Raw genomic sequence first — 16,600 nt, 5'->3', positions numbered from 1 at the left:
TATTTATTTATTTAATTTTTTTAAAAAATATTTTATTTATTTATTTATGAGCGACAGGGAGAGAGACAGAGACATAGGCAGAGGGAGAAGCAGGCTCCATACAAGGATCCTGATGTGGGACTCAGCCCCGGGACTCCGGGATCATGCCCTGAGCCAAAGGCAGCTGCTCAACTGCTGAGCCACCCAGGTGCTCCTCCTTATTAATTTTAACTTTAGGTGTCACCTAAGCTTTCAGAGCCTTATTTGCTTGTCTGCAAAATGAGGATAACAGTAGAAAATCTCTGGGTTATTGTGAAGATGAAATATTTTAATAACACAGGAGCTATTACATAGCAAGCATTTGTGTGGTTATCACAGTATTATCTTTATTGTTGTAATACAAATGTTTTCACCCGTATTGCTTCATTATATTCTAACTGAATCTGACAAGTAAGCAGTGGATTCAAAATTTTAATTTTAACCCTTTGGACAAAATATTTACTCTTTTGGGGCTCTGTTAATAACTAAGTAAGGCTTTGTAGGTCCATTTTAGCTTCCCTTGTTTTTCATGTTTTATTTTTTCTCTCTTCAAATAGTTGGAGAAGATTAGAGGAGGCATTATATTCATCTTTCAGAATGAGATTAGCTTGAGATGGAAATAGACAAGACATTATTGTAGGTAGGGCAGAGATGCACAGTCATTAAAGTGCAGACTAGATGTTTACCAGGTTCAGTTCTGGCCTTTTGCACACACCCTAAGGGTGTGTGTTACCTACTCACTATGGACTTTTCTCTTAGGGAGAAAAGAAAGTTCTTAAAAAATTTAGCATGTTTAAAGAAAGATGTTTAGAGGCTGGGTAGGTATCCTTGTTTGAAAAAGAACTTCTTTTGATGATATTACATTGGTTTCCAGGGGGAGAGCAAGGACCTACTCTTTATCCTGACAGCTAAATACAATGCCTGCATCCTGGAATATAAGCAGAGTGGCGAGAGCATTGATATCATAACGCGAGCCCATGGCAATGTCCAGGTGAGGTGGCTGCTTCAAACTGATGAGAGTTTTTGGGGGGTAGAGCCGTCATGTTTCAAAAAAAGAAACTTGAACTGCTAGGGGCAGCTCTCTCTGTGATCAGAGAAACAGAGATAACACTAAGGGTTTGAGCTTTTACAAAGAAAGGAAGAATCCAGGGGACAGGGTACTAATTCATTGAGACTCAGTGTTTTTGTAAAAAGATGTGCATTAACATGTGGGCTCCGTGGCATGTCAAGTGGATGCCACTAGTTTTATTCCCACCCTGAAAATCATCTTAGGGAAGAGATGCTTCGTATCTTCTATTACTCTGAATGTTGAGGTTCTTCCCTAACCCCAGTTTTACTTCTCAGGACCGTATTGGCCGCCCCTCAGAGACTGGCATTATTGGCATCATTGACCCTGAGTGCCGGATGATTGGCCTGCGACTCTATGATGGCCTTTTCAAGGTTATTCCGCTAGACCGGGACAATAAAGAGCTCAAGGCCTTTAACATCCGCCTCGAGGAGCTGCATGTCATCGATGTCAAGTTCCTATATGGTTGCCAAGCACCTACCATCTGCTTTGTCTACCAGGTACAGAGCCGGAGGAGAGAGAGGGAGCAGCTATGTGATTTTGCATAGTGGGCGTTGATTTTCGCTAATTGGACTGTCTGGATTTTGGTAGTAGGGTAGTTTAATGTATTCCTCTGGAAATGTTTTAAGTGGTATAGTTAATATGGGTCCGATTTCGGTTGTGTCTCTAGTGCAGTAGTACTTAATGAGGCAGGAAGCTCTCTGGCGCTGATAGCAGGTTTTAATCCCGAGATTACATTCTTGTGGACCTTGGAGATTTTATAGGGTGACCCAGTTTATACTTTGAGTCTCTTAACGGCATGCTAGGGGATTATTAAAACATACTGTAGAGAAATGATCTAGAAATTGGCCTTATAAGCAAAATAAAAACATTTCAGTCATGCCTTACTTATGTCTTCTAAGGAGAGGTTTGCGTTTTGTCCAGCATTCCCTTTCTGGTGACTTGTTGGCTGTTGACTTCTATTTTAGTCTGTGCCTAAAACTTTAGCAGAGCTGATCCTGGGCAGCTGTTCTCTGAGCCAGATTTGTTAAGTGGGGGCGGGGTGGCAGAGCATCAGACTAACTTACTTGTATCTTGGTAAAATCTTACCCTTTTAAACAAAGAGCCATGCAGCGTGAGGTCATTTCACTTACATATGGTTGAATAAATGGTGGAAGGAAACCTAGTCCGAATCCAAGTGCTGTGTGTGGGTACGTTTGATAGTTGTGTTAAGTATTGAAAACACTGATGTATTTTTGTGTGTTTTTTAGTGTCACCATAAGTGTTAAGAGTTCAGAGGCTGGTTGAAATGAAGTTCATTTGAATGAGGTTGAAATTACTGCAGGGGATTTTTTTTTTTTTAAAGATTTTATTTATTTATTCATGAGAGACACAGAAAGAGAGAGGCAGAAACACAGGCAGAGGGAGAAGCACGCTCCATGCAGGGTGCCCGATGTGGGACTCGATCCCGGGACTCCAGGATCATGCCTTGGGCCAAAGGCAGGCGCTAAACCGCTGAGCCACCCAGGGATCCCCAGCTCTGACTGTTAAAACACAGTAAGCAAGATCAAACAAAATCCCCTGCAGTGGGATCGAATCCCACGGCGGGCTCCTGGTGCATGGAGCCTGCTTCTCCCTCTGCCTATGTCTCTGCCTCTCTCTCTCTCTCTGTGTGACTATCATAAATAATAAAAAAAATAAAAAATAAAAAAAATAACAGTCAGAGCTGAAATAAAAACTTAGAATTTTGGCAGCCCCAGTGGCGCAGTGGTTTAGTGCTACCTGCAGCCCAAGGCATGATCCTGGAGACCTGGGATCAAGTCCCACATTGGGCTTCTGCCTGGAGCCTGCTTCTCCCTCCTCCTGTGTCTCTGCCTCTTTCTCTCTCTATGTCTATCATAAATAAATAAATAAATAAATAAATAAATAAATAAATAAATAAATCTTTTTTTTTTTAAGATTTTATTTATTTATTCATGAGAATACACAGAGAGGGGAGAGAGAGAGAGAGAGAGAGAGAGAGAGAGAGAGGCAGAGACACAGGCAGAGGGAGAAGCGGGCTCATGCAGGAAGCCCGACGTGGGACTCGATCCCGGGTCTCCAGGATCACGCCCCGGGCTAAAGGCAGCGCTAAACCGCTGAGCCACCGGGGCTGCCCAATAAATAAATCTTCAAAACAAACAAACAACAACTTAGAATTTCCCTTCTTCAGTTTTGTAAATACCAGGTTATTAAAATACCGATGTTGGCTCTTCAAGGCTGACCCTGTGTTCTTAGCCTCAGAGCTGCCAGTTGTGACCGATCTTCATTCCTGTGTGGGTGTGGGTCTCTCTCTCTCTCTCTCTCCCTCTCAGGGGCCCAAATCAAACCCCCAGCTTGAACTTTTCCTGAAGTTCAGTCTTACCCTTGGTCATTGATGGGAAGATCTTTCCTCAACTAAAAATGAGTATCTCCTGTTTTGTGAAAAAAGTCAAATATTGGTAAATATTTGAGGATTTACTGTGTGAAAGGCAGTCATTCTAAGTGTGTCAGGAGCTATAAACAGTGATTAAGATGTGGCCCCTGCCCTGAAACACATTGTTGAATTCTTTCCATAACTTCTTAGGCTTTCATCTGGCCTTTGTGAAGGCCATCTCTCTCTGTTCTTTCAGTCTCTCAGAGGTGACTTTGACAGCCTTAGCACTGATTTGAGTCATGATTCAGAAGGAGAGGGGGGAAGAGAAGATGGTGTTGACAAAGTTAGGACTGGATGTTTTAGTTAACTGTAGACGAGCAATATGTTCTGTTCCCTACTGTCATCCTGTCAGAATGCTTTTAAGAATCGTATCAAACAAACTTTTTAAAGTCTACACCCAACATGGGTCTCAAACTCACGACCCCGAGATCAAGAGTTGCTAGCTCTACCGACTGAGCCAGCTAGGCACCCCTCAAACAAATTTTTTAATCTCTTAAATGCAGTTAGCTTCTCAGTGGATTTTTTTTTTTAAAGCTACTTCATATGTTCTTTGAGGCCAAGGAATATAGACCATACACACATCTTGTATGTACTCACATATATAAGTGCGTATATTGTATTTCTTATGGTGATTAGTATGGTATGCCAGATTGATTTTTCTAATTTTTAAGTCTGTCTTGGTTGGTTGAATTGTTAGAAACAATAGGTCTGAGTCTCCATCTACCCAGTCATAGCCTTAGTTGGTGGCTGTCAACTTACGGATGGGTCGGGATGGTTAAGGCCACCGTGATGGGATGGTCAGATGCTGGCTGGTAGTGGTCTGTCCTTTTCAGGACTCCTTTCCAGTTTAGGTTTCCCCTGTCCTAAGGACTCACCCTCCACCTTTCCTCTCCTAGGACCCTCAGGGGCGGCATGTGAAAACTTACGAGGTGTCTCTCCGAGAGAAGGAGTTCAATAAGGGCCCTTGGAAACAGGAAAATGTAGAAGCTGAAGCTTCCATGGTGATTGCAGGTTGGTTGGGGTTTTGGAAATGTGCCCCCACACAAGGTCTGGGCCTGTTCCTTACCCTTGTTCCTGCCTCACCTTCACTGCTTCGTTTCAGTGCTCAAGTGCTATTATTATTATGCACATGCATTACTCAGCAGTCCTGAGGTCTCCTTTTTCTAAATGTACTTTCGTTTGCTTTTCCCATTTTTGTCTTTGGGATTGTCTGTTTTTTACTTCCAAAAAGTACAGTTTTCCTTTATCTGGGGTGGAGGGATTAGCTACAAAACCCTGAGTTTGATTTGCAGAGTGGCTTGCAGAAATTGTTCTCATTATGTTTTTGTTGGGCATAACATTTAAAAACTGCAGCGGCCTTATAAAACTTATCTAATCTTGACTGTTTCACAGTTGAGGAAGCCTGGCCTGTGGGGCTTGCCCATGCCTGTGCCTCATTGACAAAGCCTTGGCCCGACTCCAGGCCTCTTTGCTTCTTATCCTGTATCCCTGTCACAACATTATGTTATGTGGCTCACCTAGGGGAGAAGTTTTAAAACTCTCAAGTGAAAATTGCTTTTTCTACATGGTGGCCCTCATAATGGGGGAAATTAAGCTAAGGAACAAGGAGAAAAATAAAAGCTTCGAGTTGGAAAGGATCAAAGTTTCGGAGAGAAAAGGGGAGGAATGCAGGTGGAAGAGCACAGAGAAGACTCTTCATCCCTAGGAACTCAGAAGCACTAACAGAGTGACAATTAAAATACTACTAAGGTTAGATAATGCCAGCCTAAAATTTCTCAGCCAGCAATCTCAGTTAAAGCTATCATGTTCCCTGGACTTTGCTGTATTTTTAAAAAATTATAATTGTCTGAAGGTTTGCCTCAGAGATGGCTGGCTGGATTAGTGCCCTTGTTGCTGTAGGGCTTGGCGGGTCCAAAGTGCTGAGCATTCTAATGCTGCCCTTCCTCCTGCAGTCCCAGAGCCCTTCGGAGGGGCCATCATCATTGGACAGGAATCAATCACCTATCACAATGGTGACAAATACCTGGCAATTGCTCCTCCTATCATCAAGGTGAGCAGTGGTCTTTTACTTTTCCCTCCTCTGTTTTTCACCCTTGTTCTTACCCTGCTTCTCTCTTTCTCCTCATTTGTCAAAGGGACGCTTAAAGATGTCTGTCATAGTGTTTGCTGTGTGAAAGATACTGTGGTGGTCATTGGGAATACAAAGAGATTGGCCTGGTTTTGCTTACTGATAGCTTGCTAGCTAACTATGAGAAAGAAGTAGTAATGAAAGTAGGTTTACCCTTTCCGTTGACTGGGGCAACTTTTTAAGAAGGAGGGGAGAATTTTGCAAATTTTGTTCAATGTTTTCAGAGCTCAAGTCATGTGCAGATAATGTAGCGATAAGTTATATAGACATAAAAAATTAGTTATAAAAGTCTTAAACTTTAACGTTTCAAGTTTTAAGAATTAATAAAAAGATTAAGTTAAAGCCTAAGTAACAAAATCTATGGTAACATTAACAGTGGGAGGTAAAAAAAAAAAAAGAAAAAAAACAGTGGGAGGTAATCAGTAGTAGTGAGGATAAATAACAAAATCTGAATTAGTATCCATAGTCCAATAAATACTTCAAGCTGCTTCCTACTTTCTATATATTTTCATTTTCCAGTGAAATGATGTAAATAAACATTTAAGGTATATTGAGTTCCTCAGAAAGTTGTCTTCAGAATAAATTGACTTCACACAGGTAGTCTTAGCTAAGTGGATTCCTTGCTCGTGAAATGGATAGGTTTGGTAAAGGGAGTGGTTCACGAGGATTTGCTCTTTGGTTGTGGTAGATTTAATGTCTAATGACCATGTCTGGGGATCCCTGGGTGGCTCAGCGGTTTAGCGCCTGCCTTTGGCCTAGGGCGTGATCCTGGAGTCCCGGGATCAAGTCCCACATCAGGCTTCCTGCATGGAGCCTGCTTCTCCCTCTGCCTATGTCTCTGCCTCTTTCTCCCTCTATGTCTATCATGAATAAATAAATAAAATCTTTAAAAAAAAAAAATAATAATAATAATGACCATGTCTTCCCTCTTGGCAGCAAAGCACAATTGTGTGTCACAATCGTGTGGACCCCAATGGTTCCCGCTATCTGCTGGGAGACATGGAGGGAAGGCTCTTCATGCTGCTTTTGGAGAAGGAGGAACAGATGGATGGCACTGTCACCCTCAAAGATCTCCGTGTGGAGCTCCTCGGAGAGGTAGGAATTGTCCCTGCTCTGCTACATTCTCCTAGGGGCCCAGTGACCCCAGATGTGAGTCTGGGAATGCGACTCAATGTGAGCAGTGTGAGACTGGGAATTGTACTCCTTAGCACCTAGCAAACAAATGGTCAGTCCTGCTATGGAAGTTGGATTTTGAATAAGTTAGATGTTAAAGAATTTCACAGACAGCTGAGCACTATCTCAAGTATAAAAAGGAAGAGAAAAAAAAAAATAAAAAGGAAGAGAAATAAAAAGGATACCGTTCAGAATTAAAGATTAATCTAATGCTGATATTCAATTCCAGGAAGAAGTTCCCCCCAAAGTTTATGAATGATGCAGTGAATTGTAGAGGTATCTAATTATTTTGAGGAGACTGGAACCATTGGGATTAAAATGATGACTTGGAGCAGGTACCTACAAGATAAAGTATAGATCTTCCTGACAGTAAGGATGTGGTAAATGGAGTCACAAACTTCAGAGATTTAGGAACATTTGTTTAGTATGAACTGAGGTTTTGAAATGGAGAATCGTTTTGGGACTCATGGCTGCAGTTCATTTTCTTAGCAGATGTTCACGAGGTGGTAGGACATTTTGCTTTTGCGTCATGGGGTATCGGTTCTAATGTCTCTCATTCCATTGGCTCTCTTCTAGACTTCTATTGCTGAATGCTTGACATACCTCGATAATGGTGTTGTGTTTGTTGGGTCTCGCCTTGGGGACTCCCAGCTTGTGAAGGTGAGAAGACACTTTCTTTTTTCTGGCTGCTTCTTTGCCACCCCCACTGCTTCTTCCTTAAGTTTCTCCTATGTTTGGAGCCTCTCAGAATTTCTTCGGTTCATCCACATCTGTACTATGCAGCTTTCTTCTTGGCTGATTTCACATCCTCCCCTGACTAGCTCTTTGCCTTAAAAGTTCATTCAATAGATGTGCCAGGCAAGGTGCTGGGCATAGTGGATACAGTGATAAATGGGACCCAACTCCTAGCTTCAAGTAGACCATAGTCTAATGTTTCAGATCACGTCTAGAAGACAAAAACTTTGGACCTTTCCTGCCAAAAAACGCATGGGAACGCTTTAATTTCCAACCTGCTGCTTTGAAATCTATCCATGGGGGATACCTGGGTGGCTCAGGGGTTGAGTGTCTGTCTTTGGCTCAGGTCGTGATCCTGGGGTCCTGGGATCGAGTCCCACATCGGGTTCCCCACAGGGAGCCTGCTTCTCCCTCTTCCTATGTCTCTGCCTCTCTCTGTGTCTCTCATGAATAAATAAATTTTAAAATCTTAAAAAAAATAATAATAATCCATGGGACTCACAGATGAGAAATCCCTGAATAATGAGTGGATCTCCTATAGGCCAACCATGTTCCTTAGTCAGCATTCCCCTTCTTGAAGCATCCAGTGGAGCACAAGAAGGGCAGATCTAAAAGGATTGAGAGTTTCTTTTGGATGATAACCTCTTTAGGGTGGCTCTCTTAGGAGCATTCCAGCACTAACTGTTTTTTTCTTCTTAGCTCAATGTTGACAGCAATGAACAAGGCTCCTATGTAGTGGCCATGGAAACCTTTACCAATTTAGGACCCATTGTGGATATGTGTGTGGTGGACCTGGAGAGGCAGGGACAGGGACAGGTAAGAAGATCATTCCCAGAAATGGATAGTTGATACACCCACTCAAACCATGTCCTCTAAGATTTGCCTGTCTGGAGTAGGGCATGCCCACTGAAGATAACTTTTAAGAGCATAACTCATTAATCCCAGTGATGCAAGGATAACTGCCTTTTATTGAGTGCATCTTTTGGCCTGTGATACTGATATACATCATCTGTGATCACATGAATACCCTAATTAGATAGGAATTCTTGACCATTTAAGAAGTGAGAGGGCTTGGGGGCAGGAAAAAATCAAGTAACTTGTCCAAGGTCACATAACCTCCAAGTGGCAGGTGTGTCCGATTCCAGATCCTGTGATCTTTCTAGTAGACTAGGTTTCAAGGATGGAAGCCTGCTTGTTAGGAGCAGTGGTAGTTGCTCTTTGCTTCTTGGACTAGATGTCCTATCTGCTTGGTAAATTTGAGAGACTTGGAAATCAGCCTCTGTTGAGTCGGCTTCCTCAAACTTAGCTCTGCTGAAAGGGTCCTTGGGTTTAGGTATAGCTCGTTTATCTTCTAGGCATCAGTATGATGGCCCCAGGCTCTGAAGGTAGTTTTTTAGAAACCTTTTCTCTGCTTGCAGCTGGTTACTTGCTCTGGGGCTTTCAAGGAAGGTTCCTTGCGGATCATCCGGAATGGAATCGGAATCCATGAGCATGCCAGCATTGACTTACCAGGCATCAAAGGTAACCTTTTGGTAGACATAGGATGCAAATCTTATTTAAGTGACCTTGGCTTTTGGCCTCATTAGGTGTTGTAAAGGCACATGAGTGAGAGCTTAGAGGAAAGCAGGTCAGATGAAGAATTTTTTAAAAAGTCTCAATGAGAAATAAATGGTAGAAGCTTAAACATATTTAAAAGTGCAAATGGATGCCTGGGTGGCTCAGAGGTTGAGCATCTGTCTTTGGCTCAGGTCATGATCGCAGGGTCCCAAGATCCAGTCCCACATCAGGCTCCCTGCAGGGGAGGGATGCTTCTCCTTCTGCTTGTGTCTGTGCCTCTCTCTGTGTCTTTCATGAATAAATAAATAAAATCTCTAAAAAAGTTAAAAAGGTGCCAAGCAAGTAAAGTTGAAAAAATATGTTGTTGACCAAAATTGCATAAGGAGTAGAGACATGGAAAGGAAACATTTGTAAGTTAAGTCTAATATTTTTATAAGGGAACTGATAGAATCCCTGAAAAAAGAGGAGACTGAGAATATCATAGAATATCATACAAAGGTGTAAATATAAAGGTAGTAACTTCTTTTTTTAAATTTTTTTTAGGTAGTAACTTCTGGAACAAAAATACAAACCTAAATTCCAGGAGAGCTATACTAATCAAAAAGATCAAAGAAAGACTATATAGTGAAAGGTTTTGTTTTTTTTTTTTAAGATTTTATTCATGAAAGATACAGAGAAAGAGACAAAGACATAGGCAGAGGGAGAAGCAGGCTCCATGCAGGAAGCCTGATGCGACCTTGACCCCAGGACTCCAGGATCACACCCTGAGCCAAAGGCAGACGCTCAACCGCTGAGCTACCCAGGCGTCCCAGTGAAAGATTTTTATGTATAAATAGTAGACATGACTCAAGGTAATATGACAGAACTGTTATCAAACATCTGCATGAATGTATGATCTATCTGGCAAGTATCAGTAAATATAAATGGGCTAAACTCACCTATTACAAGAAAATGATCAGATTGAATCATAAAGCAAAATCATAGGTACAAATAGAAGGCACATCAGAAAAAAAGTTATTAGGGAATCCCTGGGTGGCTCAGTGGTTTCGAGCCTGCCTTTGGCCCGGGACATGATCCTGGAGACCCGGGATCAAGACCCATGTCCGGCTCCCTGCATGGAGCCTGCTTCTCCCTCTGCCTGTGTCTCTGCCTCTCTTTCTCCTCTGTGTCTTTCATGAATAAATAAAATCTTAAAAAAAAAAAGGAAAAAGTTATTAGACTATCAGGTAATAAGAGGATAGGAACAGGTAAATAAAGAAATAGAGAGTTATGAATTAGGAAGAGATCATAAAAGTACAAAAGCTAGGAGAATCGACTGAAAACTAGACAGTTTATTAAGGCAGCAAGGTATAAAATTAATGTACTGAAATCAATAGCATTCATATGAAAACACAGTCTGCTAGAGGGTACAATCAAGGGGTCCCTGGGTGGCTCAGTCAGTGAAGCGTCTGCCTTTGGCTCAGGTCATGATCATGGGATTCAGCCCCGTGTCTGACTCCCTGCTCAGTGAGGAGCCTGCTTCTCCTTCTCCCTGTGCCATTCTCTGGTGTTTGTGCTTTCTCTCTCACTCTCTCAGATAAATCTTTAAAAAAAAGAAAAAAATAGAAGGTATAGTTGGAGGGGAAGGAGCCAATTTACAATAGTAATGAAAAGGTAAAATACCAAGGAATAAATTGAACAAGAAATGTGCAAAACCTGTACAGGAAAAACTTTAAAATACTCCTTAAGAATTCAAAGGATAGACTTGATCAAATGAAAACTATATCAGGGTCCTATAAATTAAATTATAAAGTGATCTCTATTTGACCTATTTTTGTATTAAATGTATCTCAATAAAAATATCAAGAGGTTTTTTTCTTGACCTAGATAAGCCGAAGTCCAAATGGAAAAAGGAAGAAGCAAGAAAAGCCAGGAAGACTTAAAAAGGAGCAGCGAGACAGGACTAGCCCTACCAGATACTAAAACATACCATTTAAACCTTAGTAAATTAAAGTATAGTTTTGGTGCACTAATAGGCAGAGTTTGCTTGAGCAGACTCTAAAATCCAGAAATTAAAAAAACAAGTCCTGAAATAGACCTGTGGGAATTTAGTGTATGCTGATGGTAGTATCTCAGTTCAGTGAGATAAAGATGATTTTTTATTTATTTATTTTTATATTTTTAAAGATTTTATTTATTCATGAGAGACACACAGAAAGAGAGAGGCAGAGACACAGGCAGAGGGAAAAGCAGGCTCCATGCAGGGAGCCCGATGTGGGACTCGATCCCGGGTCTCCAGGATCACACCCTGGGCTGAAGGCAGCGCTAAACCGCTGAGCTACCTGGGCTGCCCTAAAGATGATTTAAAAAAAAAATAAATTGTTTAATAAATGGTGTTCCGAGTTATCAACTGGGAAAGATAAGTTTGGATACATACTGTACTTTATATACCTTGCTAGAATCCAAATGGATTAGACTTAATATAAAAAAGAAGTTACATGGAGATCCTTGGATGGCTCAGCGGTTTAGTGCCTGCCTTCGGCCCAGGGCATGGTCCTGGAGTCCCGGGATCAAGTCCTGCATCAGGCTCCCTGCATGGAGCCTGCTGCAATATCTGCCTGTCTCTGCCTCTCTCTCTCTGTGTCTCTCATGAATAAATAAATAAAATCTTTAAAATAAAAAAAAAAGAAGTTATATGAAAGTAAAAAAGTTGTCAAATTCCTTTATAATTTTATTTATTTAAAAAAATATTTTATTTATTTGACAGAGAGAAAGAGCATGCACGTGCTTAAGCAGGGGGAGCTGTAGCTCCCTGCTGAGCAAGAAGCCTGATGTGAGGCTCGATCCCAGGACCCCTGGATCATGACCTGAGCTGAAGGCAGATACTTAACTGACTGAGCCACCTAGATGCCCCCCCTTTATAATTTTAGAATGGGGAAGGCCTTTTAAACTATGACTCAAAAAGCACAGAAGCAAAGGAAAAGATTAATTAATTCAACAACATAAGACTTCTGCACGGCAAAAACAAAATGCTCAAAGCTAAGTCATAAGAAATGGCAATCCAGATAAAAATGTTTGTAGTCCATCTTATAGACAAAGGCCTCGTTTCCCTAATGTTGAAACATTTCTATAAAGAAGATCACCAAAAATTTGTTTTTAATTTTTAAAGATTTTATTTATTCATGAGAGATACAGAGAGAGAGGCAGAGACACAGGCAGAGGGAGAAGCAGGCTCCATGCAGGGAGCCCGATGTGGGACTTGATCCCTAGACTCCGAGATCACTCCCTGAGACAAAGGCAGCTGCTCAACCACTGAGCCCCCCCAGGCATCCCATGATCACCAAAATTCTTGCCCCCAAATTGGCAAAGACAGGTAACAGGCCTCACTTGTACTAAGGGAGATGCAAATAAAAATTGAATAGTGGGGATGCCTGGGTGCCTCAGTGGTTGAGTGTCTGCCTTTGGCTCAGGGCTTGATCCTGGGGTCTCTCTTATGTCTCTGATGAATAAATAAAATCTTAAAAAAAAAAACAAAAAACGAAAATACCCCCAAAACCAAAATTGAATAGTGGGGGACATCTGGGTGGCTCAGTGGTTAAGTGTATGCCTCCTGTTCAGGTTGTGACCCCAGCATCCTGGGATCAAGTCCTGGATCGGGCTCCCTGCAGGGAGCCTGCTTTTCCCTCTGCTTATGTGTCTGCCTCTCTGTGTGTCTCTCATGAATAAATAAAATCTTTAAAAGTAAAAAACAAATGGTGATACCATTCTTTATATACTAGGTGACCAGAATCCAATCCAAAAGCTTGACAACACTGTGTGGGTGAGGCTGGGAGGAGATAAGCAGACATTGGTAAACTCTGCCAAAACTGCACCTGCATTTAAGTTAGTGATTTATGGACATTTCTAATTCTAAGCATCAATCCCATAGACCTTCATATAGACAGAGTGATGTAAATACAAGATCATTTGTTGTGGCGTTATATGCAAAATACTGAAAAAGTGCCCATCAGTGGAGACTTAAAACTGGTACATCTGTACAATTAAATGCTGTGTCACTGTCAAAAACAAGGTACTGTTGTGATAAGGGCTTTAGTATAAAATGGAAAAGCGTAGTGCAGAACAGTATATGATAGGTTTTATTTATATGTGTGTGTCCTTGTGTAACCTTTTATAAATTTTATTTTTAAATACTATATGGGGCTTGGACCCACACACATGCACACTCCACCAACTCAGCCAGCCAGCCGCCCCTATATTTGTACTTGTAAAACAATGATTACCAAATTCTTTAAATTAAAAAAAATTTTTTTTGAAGAATGAACAAGAGACTATTTTTTTCCTTTTTTTTTTTTTTTAGATTTGATTGATTGATTGATTGATTGATTGAGAGAGATAGAGAATGGCTGGGACACAGGCAGAGGGAGAAGCAGGCTCCATGCAGGGAACCTGACGTGGGACTTGATCCCAGATCTCCAGAATCATACCCCAGGCTGCAGGCGGCGCTAAACCGCTGCGCCACCAGGGCTGCCCTGAACAAGAGACTATTGATGACTTATTTGGGGGATGGGTTTCCTGGAGTGAAACTTCTATGTACACATTTTAAAGATAAATTTTGTTTTTTAGTCCTAGAAATGTTATCATCCTATCTGGAATCAAAGGAAAAACTTTAAAATATTAAGCTCAAAACAGTTTTAAAAATAGTTTCTTTGGAATCTTAAAGCCAGGAAAGAAGAGAGTGGCTCTTTTAGCTTCAGTGTGGACTCCACAAAGTTCCTGCTCCTTCTTGAGGCCAGGCTGCCTTTCTTTAGATGTGGCAACCCGAGTGTTGGGCTCTGCTCTGCATCTTTATCCTTGATCTTTGTTCCAGGTCTGTGGCCACTGCGGTCTGACCCAAACCGGGAGACTGATGACACTTTGGTGCTCTCTTTTGTGGGCCAGACAAGGTAAGGGTGAGTCTGGCGCCTACTCCAGATGCTCCTGTCAAGGTTGCAAGGTGGGAGAGCAGGTCTGGCTGACCCAGTCTTCCCTCCTCCTGCAGAGTCCTCATGTTAAACGGAGAGGAAGTGGAAGAAACCGAACTGATGGGTTTTGTGGATGATCAGCAGACTTTCTTCTGTGGCAACGTGGCTCATCAACAACTCATCCAGGTAGTAACTGAGAATGGGGCAAGCCCCATGGACTTGAATTTGATCTAGAGTGCAGTATAGAGCACTGCAGGATTTTATGAGTTCCTTTTTTTTTTTTTTTTTTTTAAGATTTATTTATTTATTTATTTTAAGATTTTATTTATTTATTCTCGGTGAGAGACCGAGAGAGGAAGAGACACAGGCAGAGGGAGAAGCAGGCTTCCTGTGGGGAGCCCGATGTGGGACTTGATCCCAGGCCCTGAGATCACGCCCTGAGCCAAAGGCAGATGCTCAACCGCTGAGCCACCCAGGTGCCTCACAACAGTCCATTCTTATGCCTCTGAAAGTAACAAATCCTAGAGAAAAAAAAGTTAAAATTACCCAATAACCCACCACTCAGAGAAGACAACAGCTCTTAACTTTGGAGTTATTCCTTTTATCTTTTTTTTTTTTGTACAAATATACATATGTTGTATTTATTCACATTCTCTTACAGACTGGGATCATAATATTTTTTATGGTTTTGGTTTATCATTTTAGCACTAACCATGCTCTATTTTCTGAGACACTTTTCTTACCTTGTAATAATATATACCTCTTTAGGCCTAGTGCTCCCATCCATATTTGACTATTGACAGCATTTTCACATAAATTATTAGAACCAGAGCTCTTACTTTGTTTTGAATTTGCTTTAAATCTGTATATGCAGTATGGGGTCACATATCCTTTTGACACTTGTTAGCCATGATTTCTGAGCACCATGCCCACCTCCGGTTGATTTTAGTTTGGAATGACCCCTGGCATTCTTCACTTCTGCATACCCTCCTCAACTCTTGACTTTTCTTAACTGTGGCCAAAGTCCATGTTTGCCAGTGTCAGGTATGGCACTTTCTTTCCGTCTTTTTATCCACTTCGGTCTTCCTTTTAGCAGTGGTAGATTTGATAAAAGCCAGAGGGAAGGTTATTTTGGTTTGTGGACCAAGTGTGGGAGGTGCCCAGATACTGATTCATTGCTTTGCGAGTTTTTCTAACTAAAGCCTAAAGACTGGTTCCAGTTCATGTATCTATTATTAATAGGAGGTCAGCTTTGATAGGTTAAGATGAATTGATACATATGTTACAGTGTCATCAATCAGCTTTTTGTTTTATGTCAGTGATGAAATAGATTTTTTAAAGTGTATTTCAAGATATTTTCATAGCCTTTTCTAAAGAATTTTATTTTTCAAGGTTTTATTTTTAAATAATCACCTCACCCAATATGGGGCTTGATATCATGACCTTGAGCTCAATAGTTACACACTCATGCCACTGACTAAGCCAGCCAGACACCTGCAAGGTTTAAATAATTTTAATGGTTCATGCACAGTAAAGAACTTGGCTGTTTTAGAGGACTAAATTTTGGGTTGAGAAAAACTGCTAGACTGGTAGTCATGGGGTCTTCCTCCATTGCTACCTCTCCCAAGACTTAATCAGAATAAAACAAGTTGCTTTTTTTCTGGTTGCAGGTAGGTAAGTTGGAAGCAGCCTTCAGCTTGTCTGATTTGGGGCTTCAACTAAAAATGGCATCTATCAGAACTAATCGTTGCAGGAGTTTAGGGAAAAAATACATATGGCAGAGAGGACTTCTGTAGTTTATTTTTAGGGCTCCACTAGGGCACTGTTTACCACCTTCCCACTAGTGTATGGATCCCAGCAGATGCTTGGAGACCTTGCTCTTCTTTTTCTAGATCACTTCAGCATCTGTGAGATTGGTCTCTCAGGAACCCAAAGCTCTGGTCAGTGAGTGGAAGGAGCCTCAGGGCAAGAACATCAGTGTGGCCTCCTGCAACAGCAGCCAGGTGGTAGTAGCTGTGGGAAGGGCCCTCTACTACTTGCAGATCCATCCTCAGGAGCTCCGACAGATCAGGTGTGTGTTTATCTGTCTGCTGTTTTTTTCCTCTCCTATTCTCTGGGGCTTCTTTCATCCTTAGGGTCCTTCCTCTGCCATATTCATCTTTGTTCAGCCACACAGAGATGGAACATGAAGTGGCCTGCTTGGACATCACGCCGCTGGGAGACAGCAATGGGCTGTCCCCTCTTTGTGCCATTGGCCTGTGGACTGACATCTCTGCACGTATCTTGAAGCTACCGTCTTTTGAGCTGCTGCACAAAGAGATGCTGGGTGGAGGTAGGTGTTTTGTAAGGATCTTTTGAAGGTTGGAATGAGAAAATGGAGCAAGTCTTAATGTGCCCCTTTCCCACAGAGATCATTCCTCGCTCCATCCTGATGACCACTTTTGAGAGTAGCCACTATCTCCTTTGTGCCTTGGGAGATGGGGCACTTTTCTACTTCGGGCTCAACATTGAGACAGGTAAGAATAACACTTTGAATGGAGGGCTTTTGG

The 16,600-nt window shown here is 41.7% G+C and overlaps 1 protein-coding gene across 1 annotated transcript in view; it reads left to right on the top strand.

Moving 5' to 3' along the window:
- DDB1 (damage specific DNA binding protein 1) overlaps nucleotides 1–16,600 on the top strand; it is a 32,664-nt gene that overhangs the window by 2,015 nt on the left and 14,049 nt on the right. Inside the window, exons 3-15 of the mRNA XM_072789315.1 lie at nucleotides 893–1,009; nucleotides 1,363–1,584; nucleotides 4,415–4,529; nucleotides 5,471–5,568; nucleotides 6,583–6,741; nucleotides 7,396–7,479; nucleotides 8,254–8,370; nucleotides 8,973–9,075; nucleotides 13,958–14,033; nucleotides 14,129–14,237; nucleotides 15,944–16,122; nucleotides 16,220–16,383; nucleotides 16,460–16,567. Of these exons, the coding sequence (XP_072645416.1) occupies nucleotides 893–1,009; nucleotides 1,363–1,584; nucleotides 4,415–4,529; nucleotides 5,471–5,568; nucleotides 6,583–6,741; nucleotides 7,396–7,479; nucleotides 8,254–8,370; nucleotides 8,973–9,075; nucleotides 13,958–14,033; nucleotides 14,129–14,237; nucleotides 15,944–16,122; nucleotides 16,220–16,383; nucleotides 16,460–16,567 (1,651 nt within the window). The remainder of the gene's footprint in view (nucleotides 1–892; nucleotides 1,010–1,362; nucleotides 1,585–4,414; nucleotides 4,530–5,470; nucleotides 5,569–6,582; nucleotides 6,742–7,395; nucleotides 7,480–8,253; nucleotides 8,371–8,972; nucleotides 9,076–13,957; nucleotides 14,034–14,128; nucleotides 14,238–15,943; nucleotides 16,123–16,219; nucleotides 16,384–16,459; nucleotides 16,568–16,600) is intronic.

Source organism: Canis lupus, chromosome 21, assembly GCF_048164855.1.
Source record: "Canis lupus baileyi chromosome 21, mCanLup2.hap1, whole genome shotgun sequence".
Classification (NCBI taxonomy): Eukaryota; Metazoa; Chordata; class Mammalia; order Carnivora; family Canidae; genus Canis; species Canis lupus.
This window is presented reverse-complemented; position numbering and strand designations above follow the sequence as displayed.